The 17,849-nt window shown below is 38.0% G+C and overlaps 2 protein-coding genes across 3 annotated transcripts in view; one reads left to right on the top strand and one right to left on the bottom strand.

The window, feature by feature from the left end:
• Positions 1 to 3,250: 3,250 nt before the first annotated feature.
• On the bottom strand, positions 3,251 to 13,453 carry itgb3bp (integrin subunit beta 3 binding protein). The gene is made up of 7 exons (XM_073063207.1): positions 13,385 to 13,453; positions 9,896 to 9,926; positions 9,675 to 9,798; positions 5,689 to 5,758; positions 5,154 to 5,232; positions 4,324 to 4,417; positions 3,251 to 3,454 (listed from the first exon to the last, which is right to left on the bottom strand). Exons 1-7 carry the CDS (start codon positions 13,426 to 13,428, stop codon positions 3,405 to 3,407), a joined length of 492 nt encoding a protein of 163 aa, XP_072919308.1. The 5' UTR covers positions 13,429 to 13,453; the 3' UTR covers positions 3,251 to 3,404.
• Positions 13,454 to 14,026: 573 nt separating this feature from the next.
• The window catches only part of efcab7 (EF-hand calcium binding domain 7), a 64,450-nt gene continuing 60,627 nt past the window's right edge, over positions 14,027 to 17,849 (top strand). For both annotated transcript variants that reach the window (XM_073063204.1, XM_073063203.1), the window contains exons 1-3: positions 14,027 to 14,157; positions 15,200 to 15,375; positions 16,233 to 16,444. In XM_073063204.1, coding sequence (XP_072919305.1) covers positions 15,201 to 15,375; positions 16,233 to 16,444 — 387 coding nt within the window. In that variant the 5' untranslated portion in view covers positions 14,027 to 14,157; position 15,200. The remainder of the gene's footprint in view (positions 14,158 to 15,199; positions 15,376 to 16,232; positions 16,445 to 17,849) is intronic.

The following is a 17,849-nucleotide window of genomic DNA, read 5'->3' as shown; positions in this document are numbered from 1 at the left end:
TAACTGATGCGTTGGTCATGATCTTACAGAAATCACTTGATTCTGGCATGGTCCCGGAGGACTGGAAGATGGCAAATATCACTTCACTGTTTAAGAAGGGAGGAAGGCAAAAGAAAGGTAATTATAGGCCAGGATACTTGGAGACTAATGATAAAATAAGTCAAAGCCAGCATGGTTTCTGGAAAGGGAAATCCTGCTTGACAAACTGTTAGAATTCCTTGAGGCAGTAACAAGCAGATGGACAAAGGAGAGGCAGTGGATGTCATTAACTTGGATTTTCAGAAGGCGTTTGATAAGATGCCACACATGAGGCTGCCTAACAAGGTAAAATCCTATTGCAATACAGGAAATGGATATGGAATGGTATGGATAGAGGAATGGCTGATAGGCAGCAGGCAGCGTGGGAATATACGGGGCTTTTTCTGTTTGGCTGCAGGTGACCAGTGGTGTTCCTCAGGGGTCAGTACTGGGACCACTGGAATTTAGAAGAATAAGTGGGGATCTCATTGAAACCTACAGAATGTTTAAAGGACTAAATAGGGTGGACGTGGAGAGGATGTTTCCTATGGTGGGGGAATCCAGAACTAGAGGACACAGCCTCAAAATTGAGGGGTGACCTTTTAGAACAGAGGTAAGGAGGAATTTTTTTTTAGCCAGAGAGTAGTGAATCTGTGGAATGCTCTGCCACAGACTGCGGTGGAGGAGTAGTCCGTTATATCAGAAGTTGATCATTTCCTGATCGGTCAGGGCATCAAAGGATATGGTGAGAAGGCAGGTGTATGGATTCGAGTGGGATCCAGGATCAACCATGATGGAATGGTGGAGCAGACTCGATGGGCTGAATAGCCTAATTCTGCTCCTATGTCTTATTGTTTAATGGACAACTCCAAAGTCCATATTGATCTGGTGGCTTTCCCAGTGGCAGTGATAAGACATTCTGACCCCAAAAGAGAATGGATGTGAAAGGCAGTCATTTATTTGGGTTGTTTTTCTCTGTGAGATGTTTCAAATGCAAAGAAATTCATTAGCTGGCAAAAGAAGACTCTAACAAGAAAAAGGCATCAAAGCCTCCTGCATTGCATGTAAACAACTCCTAAATTTGTATAGAGGAAGTGTATTCTATTAACCCTTAATCAGATTAGGGAAAGCACTTGAATTATTACCAAGGGAGATAAGATTACAGCCCCAGCATTGGCAAATGGGATTGGAGATAGGTACAAGGATGGTGTGGAAATGGTGGGCTGAAGAGCCTGTTTACTCTGCTTGATGACAATGACTTTAAATGTTGCATGAATTAAGATTTATCTCCAGGTTGCTTCACCAATCAAAGGAACTAGTTTTACCAATAAACTCAAGGAATCAGCCATTTTGAATCATAAATAAACAGATGATTTGGGATCAAAAGAAAAAAATTCCAATTTTTGATTGCATCTTCCAAACCAGAAGAAGGAGTGATTATCCTGCAATCATCAACAAATGGGACCTTATAAGTTTAACTTAAGCACAAAAATGAAGAAAAGAGGGAATGAATCCAGACAAGAGAAAAAGATGGCTGGCTAGATTTAGCAGAGTTATTAAAAAAATGGACAAAGATAGATTGACTAAAGGTTCTTAGTCAGTAAAGGCAATTTTACTAAGCTGGTTTAGAAAAATTAGACCAAAACACCTGCTTGAAGGCAAATCATTGTCAGGGCCGTGGGAGGCTTTCAATGAGAAGATGTTGAGACCCACAACCAAGAAAAGAATTCCCAATTCTAGATGCCCATGGGCATTAACAGACAGGTAAAGTATAGGAGGACAGACAATGAGCACAGTGCTGCAGTACACTTGAAAGTACAGGGGTGAAATTGAAAAGTTAGGAATACAGTATAAAGAGGTGAATGGAAAAAATAATGGTAGAAAAAAATCAAGGCAAACCCTGATATGCTCTCTACATACATGAAGGAAAAGAATATGTTATTTTTATATGCTGCAGCTGAAGTTCAAGTGTGGATGCAAATACTGTTTCAAGGTGTCAATAAAAGATTTGGCTTCATAATGTAAGGTAGAATACAAAAAAGTTGGACTATTAAGCAGGTGAAACTTTGACTTTGTCAGGTCTAGAATGTTACAGTAATGAGAGAATAAGCAATTTTCCTTTGGAACAAAGAGTAAGGGGAAATTTAATTAAGGAGTGTAAAACTACAGAGCTCTAGTTAAGAAAAACAGAAAGGACCCATTTCCCATCAGTAGAGTACTTAGTTACTCAAGGACTAAGATGTAAATTAGTAGAGGACTAAGGAAAAAATTGTATCACACAGTAAATTTTTGGGAACTGGAATTCACATCTGAACAGGTGGTGGAAGCAGAAATCATCTCCAGCCCTGGAAACATCTTCATAAATCTCCTCTGCACCTAGTGTAGTGCCATTACATCCTTCCTTTAACGTGACAAACATAACCGTGCATAGCATTCCAGCTATGGCATAAATGACTTTTGTTAAGTTTGAGCATGACCTCCCATTCTTGTATTTGATGCATGGATGAATGAGAAAACCATGAGGGTGTGGACAAGGCTATAGACAAAGAACTTGGAACTGAGATAAAGCTAAAGTTTATATTTGGCCTGCATAGAAATGAGCAAAATGATCTTCTCTTGTGCAATTAGTTTCTATGATTCTAGTAGATACTTGTGCAAGTGGATGATAAAAATTATTGTTTTAACATAAGATAATCAGAATCCCATTTGTCAGGGGAGTACTAGACTGGACTTGTGGAGAACACAAAATAAAGCAATCCTATTCTAGGTGACTATGGAATCAATACTTTTGAAATACACTCTAGATTCAGATACTATCAAAGACAGGGATACTCGCATTGCGTGCACCTCAGAATAGAACAACCTTATTTTGTAACAGATAGGTGAACTAAACTTGAACAGTCAGGGGGTTCTTAGCATACAATGTATGTGAAATCATTAGGAAAGGGAAAATGGTTCAGTTAGATCTTGTAGCATCTATGGAAAGAGAATGTTAACATTTCAGATTGAAAACCCTTTGTCAGTTCTGAAACGTTAACTCAGTTTTGTTTTCTCTTATTAGATTTCCAGCATCTGCAGTTTTGATTTCTGAAGAATGTTTCACTTCAATCTGAATGATAGTTAGAAAAGATGTTTCAAATGTTGATCCTAATTGACACTTCTTTTAACAAATAAAATTGATATTTTAATTTAACTATTGCATATAAGATTATTTCAGGAGTATCCCTTTGGAGACAGTACACATGAAATTCATTTTATTGTAAAGCATTTTAACAAACTACAATTTTAAGAAAAAAGATTATTAATACATCACAAAGAACAGCTATGCAGGTTTGAATGATACAGTGAAAAAATGTATTAAAACGTGAATTTGAAGATTTGCACTTTCATCTCTCCTGAACTTTAGCAGTTCTTTTGCTTCTTTCAACTTGTGCCACTGCAACGAAAACAATAATGTACCATCATAATCTGTACTGGAACTTCACACGTTTTCGGTAAGAATTAGCATTGAATACAGGGATGATATAGCTGATGCCTGTGAAATCATGCCTCAAGTGACCAATGAATCTCCAGGTAGTTCAATCGTGAAGTGGAACAAAATCCAATCTATGGGTGCCCATTGGTACCAACCCCAAGTTAATCTTCACTTAACATTTATGGATAATCTCGCTAAATCACTCAAGGTCAAAAGTATCTTATTTTTCTCCTTTATCCAGAATATGCAAAATGAAATATATCATTTTAACAATACTTTGCTCCAAAATTAATTCATTTGGAGCAAGTGTAGATATTATCAAATCATTGTTTCTTTTTGCTATCCATCCATACCTCTCTAGTTTAGGAATAATTTCCCTAGGCTTGATATTTTGAACCACTTGTTCATACTTATTTAGAAAATAATATGAAGATACTCTCTCATCTTTACTCCCACTATAATCCCTTACATTGTGGTTTGCCTAACCACTAATGTTAGTGAAATCAATAAAACAAGATTATATGCAGAAACGGTCAGTCCTGTGCTACTGCACTAACCTGCACTCTAACTTACTATTATTACAATATCTTGTTCAATTAGTAACTTATTTTCAAAAATAATCTGAAAAAAGAGGCTTCAATTGTACTATGTATAAGGCAACATCTGTACATAATGGCTATGTTTTTTTCTCATCTGTTCCCAATTCAGTTGCAAAGTAAGTCATTCCTATTCCCTGACATTAGATATTTGTCAACAAATACAAGTAGTACAAGTTATCCTACAGTTAACACAGGATTCTGAAATTTGGAAAACAAAACTCTGATACTTACTAAGTTCCCTGTTTCTGCGGAGTTCAGTGGCTAAGTCACCTGACTTGTTCCAGGCACCAATGATATACCCAAACTCTTTAGTGTTCTCTAAAGCCTGAAATAATAGCAAGTGACAAGCTTGTTGCATAACCAACAAAACCTATAAATAACATCGGGACATATTTTAAAAAACTACATAACTTTGTATCAACAAACTCCTTCAGCAATGTCTATTATTGCTCTTGCTTGGTTTATAAATCTACACGAGTTGACATAGAGATTTGTCACTCTTCAAAAGACTGCACACAGATACTGACCTTGAATCATAAAGTACAGTATTCTGAATTTACTTAGACGACTCGTGTATGTGTTGGGGGAGGGATGTTTAAAGGAAATGGGCAGGATAAGTTATGGGTGGGGTAAAAAGTTGTGGGTGCCTAAGGGTGGTGGTGGAGGCAGGCAGAATGGAGGCATTTAGACAGGCACATGGATGTGCAGGGATTGGAGGGATATGTAGCATGTGCACACAGATGGAATTAGTCTAACTTAGCATGATGGTCAAAATCATGCCAATCAAGTTGTACTGCCAATCAAGTTGTGTATTGTATAACCGCTGTCAGGCACTGAACAAATCCATTACCTGTACTTTCTGAAAGATGGAAATTTACAAAACAGGAATCATGGGGTTGCAGCACTTTAGGTTACAAAACTGTGTTTAGCAGAAAAAGTAATTTGATTATGAATGATTGTCAATTCTGCCCCAAGAGCAACTAGTGAAGAAACATGCAGAGAAATATGGCAACATTTTAAATGTGTTATTCATTATTTTTAATCATATAATCCATACTAACCTTCAAAGCACTCAGTTTCTCTCTGATTGACTGGATAATCAAGACAGACTTCTCCACCTTTGACCTTAATATACTTAATCTACATTAAAAGAAACTATCCCAATTAGAACATGTATAAGAAATCACTACCTAGCAATTCATGTATATTTATAATACTTTTTGTGTTAAGAATTGGATGAATTTTTGAAAAGGAAGAATATACAAATGTGCAGGGAAGGATATGAAAAGGATTATAGTGGACAGCTCTAGTTATCACTTGACATCATGTCCGTAACCTGTATCATCTGTAATTTTTATAAATAACGGATTTGAAATCTTGCACTTTTAGTGCAATCATCACTTTTAGTTTGTTACACTTTGGCTGTTCTTTTCAGTGTATTCTAATGTTCTGAGTGATAACATCAACACATTCCTATTACATATCATCTTAAAAGTATAATTAGGTGGTATATTAATTTTCCCCAGTATTGGATTGCTAGGCATAGCCCTTCTTCCACTTAGCAACAGGAGGCTTCCTGTTGATTCAGTGACTCACTCTTTCTGGTCTGAATTCAGCTGCCCTCTTGTGGATACCATTGTCTTCTCTGTATGCAACTCTGTAGCATCTGTAAGACAACATAAAATGCCAACTTTTCAAATTGATCTTTGGAAAGTATTGTAGGCCTGTTGAATACACAATAATTTAATTTCCCAAATGTTCTTCTTGTTTGATTGATACATCTTTTGTGAAAAGGAAGAATGAGTAAATGACATGACCCTATGACCTGGACAATGCTCTTCTAAAATTGCCTTTCGTAAACACTCAAGACATGATTAGTATCCATGTTTTCTCTCCACCCAAACAATTGAACATTTGGCTTAAAATCTGTTTGCCTGGTAGTGCTGGAAGTAGTGCAGAGAATAATCTGAGTCAAAATCAGGTTTAACATCGCTGGCATAAGTCATAAAATTTGTTTTTTTGAGGCAGCAGAACATTACAAAACATAATAATAATTATAAGCTATAATCAATCTGTGTGTGTGTATATATATATATATATATATAAGTAGTGCAAAAAGAGAAGGAAAAAATCAGTGTCCACAAGTTCACTGTCCATTGAGAAATCTGATGGTGGAAGGGAAGAAATTGTTGAGTGTGTGTCTTCAGGCTCCTGTATCTCCTCCTTGATGGTAGCAATGGGAAGAGGGCATGTCCTTGGTGATGGGGGTCCTTAATGATGGATTGCTACTTTTTTGAAGAATCACCTTTTAAAGGTGTACTGGATGCTGGCGAGATTAGAGCCTACAATGGAGCTGGCTAAGTTTACGACTTTCTGCAGCTTTTTCCAATTCTGTGCAATGGCCGCTCCATATCAAATGATAATAAAATCAGTTAAGACTGCTCTTCACAGTACATCTGCAGAAATTTGCAAGTATCTTTGGTGACATACCAATTTTCTTCAAACTATTGAAACGTAGCCGCTGCCTTGCCTTCTTTGTAGTTCCATCAATATGTTGGGCCCAGGAACCTGAAACTGCTCAGCCTTTCCACTGCTAATCCCTCAATGAGGACTGGTGTGTGATGCCTTGACTTCCCCTTCCTAAAGTCCATGGTCAATTCCTTGGTCTTACTGACATTGGGTGCAAGGTTGTTGTTGCAACACCACTCAACCAGATGATTTATCTCGCTCCTGTGCACCTCACTGCACCAGTCAGAATGTAACTTCAGGTCAGGGTCTTCAAAAGAACCTTGAAAAGAAAAAATAAGAGATATCAAAGACAGAAATAGAGCTGTTTCCGAAGATGCAAAGGAGTCGCCGTTTAGTGCCATCTTGACTTTGTTCCGCCCTCCTCAGTCAATTGTGCAGGTGATCCAAGGCCAAGTGGTGAATGCTAGTGTGAATGTATCTGCTGTAAACCTATTGTGGCGATACGTCCAGGTCCTTGCTTAGGCAGGAGTTGATTCTAGCCATGACCAATGTCTCAAAGCACTTCATTACAGTAGATGTGAGTGCTAATGGGCAAGTTGTTGAGGCAGTTCTTCTTGGACACAGGTACGATTGTTGCCCTTTTAAAGCAAGTGGGAACCTCTGACTACAGCACTGAGAGATTGAAGATGTCCTTGCACACTCCCACCAGTTGGATGGCACAAGTCTTCAGAGTCCTGATGCCTTGCAAAGGTTCACCCTCTTCAAAGACGTTCTTATGTCAGCCTCTGTGATACAGATTTCAGGGTCACTAGATGCTACAGGGATTCACACAGGAGCAGTTTTATTCTCCCTTTCAAAGCAGGTATAACATGCATTGAGCTCATTGAAGAGTGAAGCATTACAGCCATTCACGATGTTAGATTTCACTTTGTAGGAAGTAATGGGCTGCAAACCTTGCCAGAGCTGATGTGCATCCGATTCTAACTCTAACCTCAATCAGAATGGTTTTTTTTGCCCTTAAAATAGCTATCTGTAGGTCGTACCTGGACTTACTGTATAGTTCTGGATCACTGATCTTGAATTCCACAGATGTAGCCCTCAAAGGACTACGAATCCCCTGGTTCATCCACGGCTTTTCGGTATATGTGGTATATTCTTGAAGGCACACATTCACCCACGCAGGTCTTGATGAAGTCAGTGACAAATGTGGTGTTATTAATTCACACTCGAAAATGAATCTATGAATATTATCCAGTTCACCAACTCAAAGCAGTCTTGTAAGCACTCCTCCATCTGCTTTGACCATACCTTCTTGGTCCTCACCATTAGTGCTGTGGGCTTTAGTGTCTCCCTATATGCCAGGAGTAGAAGTACAGTCAAGTGATCAGATGTTCCAAAGTGCAGGCATCGGATGGCACAGTAACTGTTCTTGATGGTGATATCACAGTGGTCATGTATTGACTGCTCTGGTTCCACATATGTTATGTTGGTGGTAGTTGTTCATAGACTTCTTCAAGCTGGCCTGGTTGAAATCCCCCCACAATGTTAGGGAAGGCATCAGGGTGCGTTATTTCGTGGCCGCTGATTATGTTGCTCAGCTCCTCCAGCACCTGCCTGAAATTGGCCTGAGGTAGAATGTACACCACTACCAGATAAAACAGACAACAGTTAACCACTAGATAATTCAGATTGGGTGAGCAGGACTGAGACAAAATCAGCACATTTGTGCACCACAATGAGTTAATCAAAAAGAAAACTCCACCTCCTCTACCTTTAAAAGACAGAGCTGTCCTGGCTTTGCAGAAAATGAAGATGACATTGGGCTGCAGTGCTGCATCAAAACTGCAGGTGTGAGCCAGATTTCTGTAAAGCAGAGGGCACAGCAACCTCTGATGTCTCTGTGGTATAGCAATCTCCATTTTCATTGTCCAGAGACTGTACATTCATCAGTAGGATAGTCGGAAGTGGAAGTCTAAAGTCACTGCATTTCAATTGTACCTGTAGACCAGTGCAACATCCTCACTTCCATTTTCTCAATGGGGAACTGTATTCATGACCCAAGTCTATCATTCGAAGTTCATCAATTTTGAGTATCGATAGATTTTTTAAAATCTTAAAATTATGCTGCTTATTGAAGTACCCATGGCTGTGTCTGTGTATTTTAGCTGTAGTAGTCCTAAACAGGAATACATGATGATTCCCATCTGAGCTGCATGCAAAAGTCGCAACTTAATGATGCCATTTTACCAGAAGTTGGATGCTGCCAAGGGTGGAGTGGTTGTTATGAACAGATATTAAGTCCGCTTTCCACGGGCAGCAGCAGACTAAGAAAGGACATGACTGAGGAATATAAAATTGAGGGATTAAGACAAGAAATGTCTCCCCTCAACGGAGGTGATTAAAATTAGAAGACATAGATTTAGGCCTGAAGAGCTACAGGGGATCTGATGTTTTTTTACCCAGAGTCTGGTGAGGATATGGAATACACTGCCTGAGACAGTAGAACAGTCACTGAGAGAATTTAAGAAGTAACTGGAAGAGTACTTGACGGCTTAGGCATAGAAGGCTCTGGGCCAAGTGCTGGAAGATGGGATTAAAATGGATTGGTGGCCACTGGTTGCTATGGATGTGGTGAGTTGAATGTCCTGTTTTCATTCTCTATGTCTCATAGTTGAAACAGATGACATCAGAGGCTTGCATATAAATCATAGTAGTTCAGATATTGAAAGTGTAGAAAATTAAAGTATAAATGTATTCTCTTCAGCATAGCATTTTCACATTGAATCATATTTTTACACCCATCATAAAGAATAAATTTGCATTTTTTTGTTTAATCAACATTGTTTTCCTTTTGCAGTCTTCCTTACATTTATTGAGACTATTAAATTACCATAATTTTGTATGCATTTTCCATTATGAATATTTCTGAAATTATCGTTAACTATGTGGATTACAACTAGTTTTGTAAAGCAATTTGTTTGTACAATAATGACTCAACAAAACTGGAACACCAATTATACGCATTAGAAAGTAACAAAAATGAGTAAACACTGAACAATGTAGTTGAATAACAGATTAAGCAAAACTAGTGTCCAAATATATTATGAGTTTACCGGAGTATGTCCTAAAATGAGAATCCTTGGGAGTATAAGGACTAAGTCGCTGTGTTCCAGTGACTGGCGAAAACATTTCCTTGGAAATCTTGGGTTTCTTCTTACATGGTGTTTTCTCTACTTCCTGCAGAAATATATAAAAAAACTCGCCTCTAGACACAATAATTCCTTTTGTTTCATTAAAGGAAGTATTTTCAAATTTTCACTTCCATAACACTTACCCTTTTTTCTAACTGGAGAGACCGTTTAACTCTAAAATATTAAAACAAATAGGATTTGTTAAAAACGGAAACAAATAAGCAACTTCTAAACACCAGGTCTAATGTAATTTCTCATTCCAATGTTCTCTACATTTTGATTGCATTACTATATTAGCTACAGTATATGAGATGATTTTTTTCATGTTCAGCGGCACAGGTTGCTTTTCAATTTAACAATATACCTTCAGTAAGCTCACCCAACATACACTGAAAAATATTCTCATATTATCCAAAATACAGTTTCTAAATGAGTACAAAATCAGACAATGTATCAATACGCTGTTTGGCAGTTAAAGGTTACAGACCAATGATCTAGTTCTTCTGATGTCCATTCATGTACACAGAACAAACAGCCAGGCAAAACATCAGTCCCATCTCTGCTTCTGAACATAAGTTCATGATTAACACTGTAGCACATGGATTCTTCACCCCCCTTGCAAAAAGATGAGGTTGGTTTGACAGATGAATAATTGAGTTTAATTATTGATTAAATGACCTAATAGGACTCTGACAACAATCAATTGCAGCTGATTAATTGAAATATTTTTATGCTTAAAATTAATGACTGACCTTTCATTGATCCACTGACATCAAATCTGGCTTTGTCATTTAATGATCCTGTTTCACATCACATCAGCAACATTGTTGTAATAACAAAACAATTTTTTGCAGGTTTGGGAATGAAGAATCAATACAACAATCAGATTAGCCATGATCTTATTATTGCTGTGCAAGCTTGAGAGACCGAGTAGCCGAGAATAAATCTATGTGTTCCAGTGTATGTTCAAATCATCATCCAATCAGTACTAATTAAGAAGCTTCAAAACCTGCTGTCTCTACACATGACTGTGTGGCTAGGCACAGCACACACACCCATAAATTTGCTGATGGTACCACTGTTGTTGGCAGAATCTCAGATGGTGAAGAACAGGAATACAGGAATGAAACAGATCGGCTGGTTGATTGCTATCACAACAAAAACCTCGCACTCAATGTCAGCAAAACCAAGAAATTTATTGTGAACCTATACCAGTCCTCACTGAGGGATCAACAGTGGAAACAATGAGCAACTTGAAGTTTCTGGGCATCAGACATCCTGAAGGATCTATCTTGAGTACAACACATTGATGCAAATCATGGAGAAAGCATGCCAGCCACTATACTTCATTAGTTTATGGGGATCTGGCATGTAATTAAAGATTCTTGCACACCTCTGCGGTGAAGAGCGTTCTGACTGGTTACATCACTGCATGATATGGAGATTCCAATACGCAAGATCAAATGAGACATAGTAATTTTTATTCCTGCACTGTATTTTGCATGTGTCAGTGATGATAAACCTGATTCTGATTCATATTCATGCAGCATCTTGAACAAAGATGGATGTTCCCAGGTATACCATAACACTGCAAAATGAAGTAAAAATTTGGATACAGAAAGGCTGGCTGGGACTGCATGGTCAGAGAAGTGGGTTTTTAAAAGTGTGTTAAACAGCAAAGACAGAAAAATTCCAAGTTATTTGGCTAAAGGTATGTCTGCTAATAGCAAGGAAGAAATGTAGAAAAGAGCAGAACAGGATGTTTCAGCAATAAAAGATTACAGAGATACAGAATCTCTTGTTTGAATTTGCAGAAACGAGTTAAAGTGAATTTTTTAGAAATTGAATAGAATGTGATTTACAGTAGGAGCTCTAAGAGCAAATAATTTTAACCAAGTGTGTTGGGACAGCAGGGAATCATTGGAAATAAGACAAAAACATTGATAAAGGTTTCACAACTCATTCAAGAATGAACCTTTTCTATCTCTTTGACTCAGACCCATCAGTATTAATTTTGTAATATACCTTGGGAAGCATCTTGAGAAATACTTTATTAAAGATGTCATATAAATAGAAACAATAGCTTTTAGATATTAGCCAAATACCATAGAGGTAGTGACAGGATTAAAAAAAAAGCAGTTTATAGTTGGTACCATCAGCCTGATATAAATATATTGCAAAGTTGAAGCCCAAGACAATGGGATGAGTAAATGTGTACAGTATAACAGCAATCATTTTCAATTGGAGAGGAATCAAAAATCAGCTTTATTACCATGACATAGGTTGTGAAATTTGTTTTTTAGCCTCAGCAGTACAGTGCAATACAAAAACATACTGTAAGATAATAAATATAAAAACTAAATAAGTAGTGCAAAATGAGAGCAAAATAGTTAGGCAGCATTCATGAATTGCTCAGATCAGCAGAGAGGAAGATATTGTTGCTCTTCAGCCTCCTTTACCTACCCCAACGTAGTAATGAGAAGACGGATGCTCTAGGTGGTGAGTGTCCTTAATGATAGATGTTGCCTTGAGGCATCATATTTTGAAGATGTCCTCAAAGCTTCAAAACCTAGTGCCCATGATTGAGCTGGCTGAGTTTACAACCCTCTGCAGCTTCTTCCAATTCTGCACATTGGCACTCTCAAAAATGGAGTCAGGATGTTCTCCAGGGTACATCTGCCTTAATTTACTAGTCTTCGGTGACATACCAATTCTCCTAATGAAATATAGCTGCTGGCGTACTTTCTTCAGTCCTGACGAAGGGTCTCAGTCCGAAACATTGACTGCTCATTTCAACGGATGCTGCCCGACCTGCTGAGTTCATCCAGCTTGTTTGTAGGTGTTGATTTGACCACAGCATCTGCAGTGTACTTTCTTCGTAATTGCATCAGTATGTTGGGCCCAGGATAGATCTTCAGAGACATTGACACCCAGCAACTTGAAGCTGACCCCTGAAGAGGACTGAGGTGTGTTCTCCCAATCGTCCCTTTCCTCAAGTCCATAATCAATTCCGGTCTTAATGATTTTGAGTGCAAGGTGGTTGTTTGACACCGCTCAATCAGCTGATCCAGCTCACTCCTGCACACCTGCTCATCATTATCTGAAATTCTGCCTATAACAGTTGCGTTCTTGGCGAATTTATAGATGCCATTTGAGATGTGCCTAGCCACGCAGTCATGAGTGCAAACAGTAGAACAGCGGGCCATGCATGCATCCTTCAAGCGCATCAGTGTTGAATATCAGCGCGGAGATATTAATGGAGGAAGCAGGAGTGGGAAGCAGAGAAGGGAAAGTACATTGAGAACATAGTGGTGCACCTCTACTGTTCCTCTTTCCCACAGGCCACTTTCTTTACCTCACTCCCACTTTCTCCAGTTACCCCCTTCCCCACGATCCTCCCTAACTCTCCACGCACCACCCCTTTATCCAGCATTCCTTTCTTCATCCATCCTACTCTTCTCTCCTCTCGAACCCACTACTCTCTCTCAGCACCAGTCACCCCAACTTTCCCATTCTTCCTCCGCCTGCCACTCTTTCCCAGTTTCACATCCCACTTTCTCCTCTCTTCATCTCTCCCCTTTTATTCCGCTTTAACTTCCCTCTTTCCCCTTCACTACTTCACACTCACTTACGGGCGTTTCGGTTCCATTTTCACATTTTGCGCCACGTGTTGCATTTTTATGTGCCCGGAGTAAAATTAGTCAGTGAAACGGTCCGTGCTTGGGGAAACCGCATCCTAATCCACATTATCTTAATTTTGAATTTTAAAGAAGAGATAATTTGACAGTAACAACTGGTTGCTTTTATTTCCATGGGTATTTTCCACCGTAGATTCAAGGATAATATTACCTTAAACTGGCAGACAAAACGATGCTTAAAGGAATTTTCGATAACATGCAAATAGTTGCGGGCCGTTGTTTACGATTGGTCAACAATTAACTAGTTATCATGCGCTGCATAAAATCATTTTAACGGCTTTTCTATTTGCCTTTATTGGAATTGGAAAAGAAATAATCAAATCCAGGAGGTTCATGAGCCTGAAGACAACGTTTCAGGAACTGTTTCTTTCCCTCCGCCATCAGATTTCTATAGGGACAATGAGCCGTCAGTATTTTCCCTCTCTTCTTGAGCTTCTTATTTACTTTAATACATTTTAATACATAATAGTAATTTATACTTTTTATGATTTTGTATTGCAATGCACTACTGCTGCAAACAACAAAATTCACGATATAAGCTCGTGATTTTAAACCTGAATCTGATTCTGAAAAGCGGAACCAATGTTTTGAGTCGAGCCCTTTTCACAGTGGGACCACAAGCTTCCGATTGGCTGCAGTTGTTGCCATGGTTGCAGAACGGCCTGGACTGGTTAAGTGGGCGATTCGGCTCACCAACGCTTATTTAGGTACAGTATTATATAGTCATAAACGACAACGTCTTAGATCAAATTTTTAATAGGCAGCCTTAAACGCTTTTCATAAATAGAGGTTGTTTAACAGCACGCGCTTTGTTTACCATTTAATAACTGGAGAAAGTGAAGTTAAAAGTTGTGAGGTACTGGAACGGAGAAAAGGAGGGCATTTAGAAGATTTTCAGAATATCAGTAACGTTATGGCAAGGTGAATATGAAAGCTTTGGAGAACAGGATTCGGAGATAATTTTGGTCATGGGTTTAGACTGCGTTTCCACAAGATGTGAATGAAATAGAAGCCATCCCAGTTTAGAGGAAAGTTGGATAAATATTTGTAACAGTGGAAATTCCACAAGTGAGATGCTTCACTGATATTAAAGTAGATTTTTATCCGTGTGAATAGGCACGCAATAAACCTCACATCTTTTAACTATGTTCAATTAAAATATCTGATCGTAGATTTCAGCTCAGATATTGTTAGTTCAGAACTATTAATAAATAAACAAGGATGAAAAGAATCTTAATGTTTTATGTAGGTGGCTCTCTTAAATGAGAGTTATGAATTTTCAAGATTGTGCCTCTTCTATACATCAAGTATGATTAATTTGTTCGATCATAGTAAGCAATCTAACAAAGCCTTAAACCCGGTTTCTCAATGTATATTCGCTTGCTTTCTTAGAGGGAGTCTTTGTATAACTGGTAATGTGTATTTAATCTAAATGTTAATAAAACGATGTGTCCCAACTTCCATCTTGGTTAAGATTAGTTAAATTAGTGGATCATCATTTGAAACCAGGACTTTCTAAAGTTACATCAAGCTTTGCCTTTATCGAAATTCTACTTACTAATATATGACATATCTTACAACAGGCATTGTGAATAAGTATATGATACAAAAGTAATTTTGCCATGTTATTCATCTTTACTGGCTAGCTGATAGTTTTGACAATGGTCTGTATTCCATAACAACTTTAACTCGCTGCACAATTACTGACTGAAAATTTTAAAATGACACAATTCTTTGTGAATTTTCCAGAATGTCCAATCGGCAAGGATGGATCACACCTACTACAAAAAGATCAGCACAGTCTGAAGCTGGCAGATCTCAGTGCAGTGAAGAAGAGACTTTTTATAGAAATTGCAGAGCAGCTTACCTGACAGTGTTTGGTACCACTTTGGAGAATATAACTTCCAAGGATCAACTCTGCCTGGGTAAATTTTATTTAATCAAGTTCATACACTTTGTTTATAAATTAGTGTTCTACAGTCAAGCAGAAAATATATAAACACCCTTGCAGAGTAGTATGGGATGATGATAGATGAATGAAAGGGAGGTAACTTTAAATTCAGATGTTTCATTTCTTTGCCACGTAGAAATTCGTTTGCCACATATCGTAAGCAAACGATATGATTAGAAAAATAATTGGGCAACATCTTTCTTGTGAATATTTGACAGTACCAGAGAAAATCATTGTGAATGTGGGAAGTTTGAAATAATAGCAATTCCTAGATAATCTGAGATGAGTCAAATTGATTGAGAAATAACTGGTGTAAACATGAGCATGTGTACACTGATTAGAGTGCCTTAAGTTAATGACCAAGTCTTTTGTTGAGATTGGGGGAAAGGTTGTTGTCATGACGCTGTGTCACTAGGCTCACTATCTCCTTTCTGTACTCCAACTAGTTGTTATTGAGATACAACTTTCTACAGTGGTGTCATCCGAAAACGTCGACAGAGTTAGAGCAGAATAAGTGGGCTGTCGTCATTAAGGCATATTACTTCATTATTCTTAGCTACCAAGATGATAATGGTCTTCTTAAAGCAGGTGGAAACTTCAGATTGAAGAAGGGAGAGGAAACAATGTCTGCAAATACACTCCTCAGCTGATCTGTGCAGGACCTAAGCACGTGGCCGAGGACAGTGTCTCAGCCAGTTGATTTCCATGGATTCATTCTTTGGAACACTGATCTTACATCTGTAATGGTTGTGAAAAGCTATATATAAATACAAGTCTGTATCTCTGTCTTTACTTTTTTTTTGGTTAATTGTTAATGTGCTTAAATTATAGCTCTCCAGCAAGCTGGAAGGAATCCTTCCAGAAAGACACTTGGAAAGTACTGGACACAATTTACGAAGACGTTAAATTTTGATGACTTTTGTGAGATCTTGAAAAAAGAAAAACTAACAGATAAGAATGAATTGATGAAAGCTTTCAGAAAGATTGATTTAAATAATGATGGTTATATTGTGCAGGAAGAACTTTATAAAATACTCACCACTGTAAGTGCTTTCTTCATCCTTTGTTCAAAATAAATATTGTTCATTTCAAAATGCACCAAAGTTAGAAATTGAACCTTTCAGCAGTGTTATCAGAAGCCAATGTACCAGTTCAATATATTAGATTGCGAGATCACAATATATGGGATCAATATTTGAATATTATTTTAACTGAATACATGGACCGGTTTTCCATGTAATTGTAAACACGGCTGGGTTGATTTGTGGACTTGTTACTTGATGGCAGGTGGATTGACTGAACATAATAAACCTTTGCATCCTTGCTTCCAAGTGCCAAAATTGCAACATCATGTACTCTGACCTCAAAAGGGATATTTGATTTTAAGTAATATACAGAAGAAAGTGTCCTTTCTGTCTCCCAAATGTAATAGCTTTTGAAAACATGTTTTGAATTTCTTTTTCTCAATGAAAAAGGGATTTTTCACTCTGGTTTCCTTGGCTGCGTAAGTCTAGTGAAGACCATGTGAGATTGAGGCGCGAGCACCCCCCACCCCCCCAAACCCTCTGTTTGAGTGGATGATGTATAATTCGTTACCCTGTTACAAATTAATGCCACAAAATAACAGACAGTACACTGCATATGATTAAAGGAATTATATTTATAAATCTTTACTGAAGGGTTAGTAAAGAATAACAAAAAGAAAAGGGCCCATTTTAATCAAACAGTCAAATGTGCACAAGTTGGAGCTCATCTTGAACTTCTCTGTCACTCACCTGCAGGGCCCTCGGTTAACGTGAAAGCACACACTACCTTCCAAACGTTGCTCGCAATTCATCTCGAAAAAATGGGTCTCCCACCGGATCATACGCTATGACCAGTTCTCCACAGAGTCTGCTCTCTTTATCTCCTCTCAAACAAAAGCCCAAGACCAATCTTATTGTCCCTCACCAAGAAAAACCTCCCGCTAATTGGATGGCACACATTTCATATCATCCCTTATCTTCAACAATAACACAGAGGCTGAAAGTAGAACTAGCAGCTCTTACAAAGCTGCTAAATGAAATACCTAAAGAATAACACTAAAGGTGTGAACCAGGGCACAACATGAAGATGATAATAATTCAAGAGCTGGAAAATTTCAAAGTAACGGGCTGTGTTTTTATACATTAAACATCAATGCAGCAGGTAAATCTGATCCTGTATACACATCAATGCAATTTACGACAAAGAGTTATCAACAAAAATAATCTTGTTTTTTTAAATTTTGCCCCATCTTTTATTTGAGCCTGTCATAACATTGGCAGTTCTGGTTGCAGTTCATCATTTTAGGATGAAGATGAACCAATAACCTGTTCAATTGGTATGAGTTTTCAAATCGCACATAAGGCTTAGTGTAAACCTTTTTTCAACTTCCTAAATTTTCTTCTCATGAGTCAACAGTGTGAA

This window comes from Hemitrygon akajei, chromosome 12 (genome assembly GCF_048418815.1).
Source record: "Hemitrygon akajei chromosome 12, sHemAka1.3, whole genome shotgun sequence".
In the NCBI taxonomy this organism is placed as follows: Eukaryota; Metazoa; Chordata; class Chondrichthyes; order Myliobatiformes; family Dasyatidae; genus Hemitrygon; species Hemitrygon akajei.
Note: the sequence above shows the minus strand (reverse complement) of the source record. Positions and strands in the feature narration are given on the sequence as shown.

Bases quoted from the DNA above. Each gene is read 5' to 3' on its own strand.
- itgb3bp (XM_073063207.1), bottom strand. From the start codon at position 13,428: ATGCAACACGTGGCGCAAAATGTGAAAATGGAACCGAAACGCCC. The intron at 9,799-9,895 runs GTAAGTGTTATG...ATATTTCTGCAG, and splicing joins CTCTCCAGTTAGAAAAAAGG to GAAGTAGAGAAAACACCATG. The intron at 5,759-9,674 runs GTAAACTCATAA...GTTGTCTTACAG, and splicing joins TCATTTTAGGACATACTCCG to ATGCTACAGAGTTGCATACA.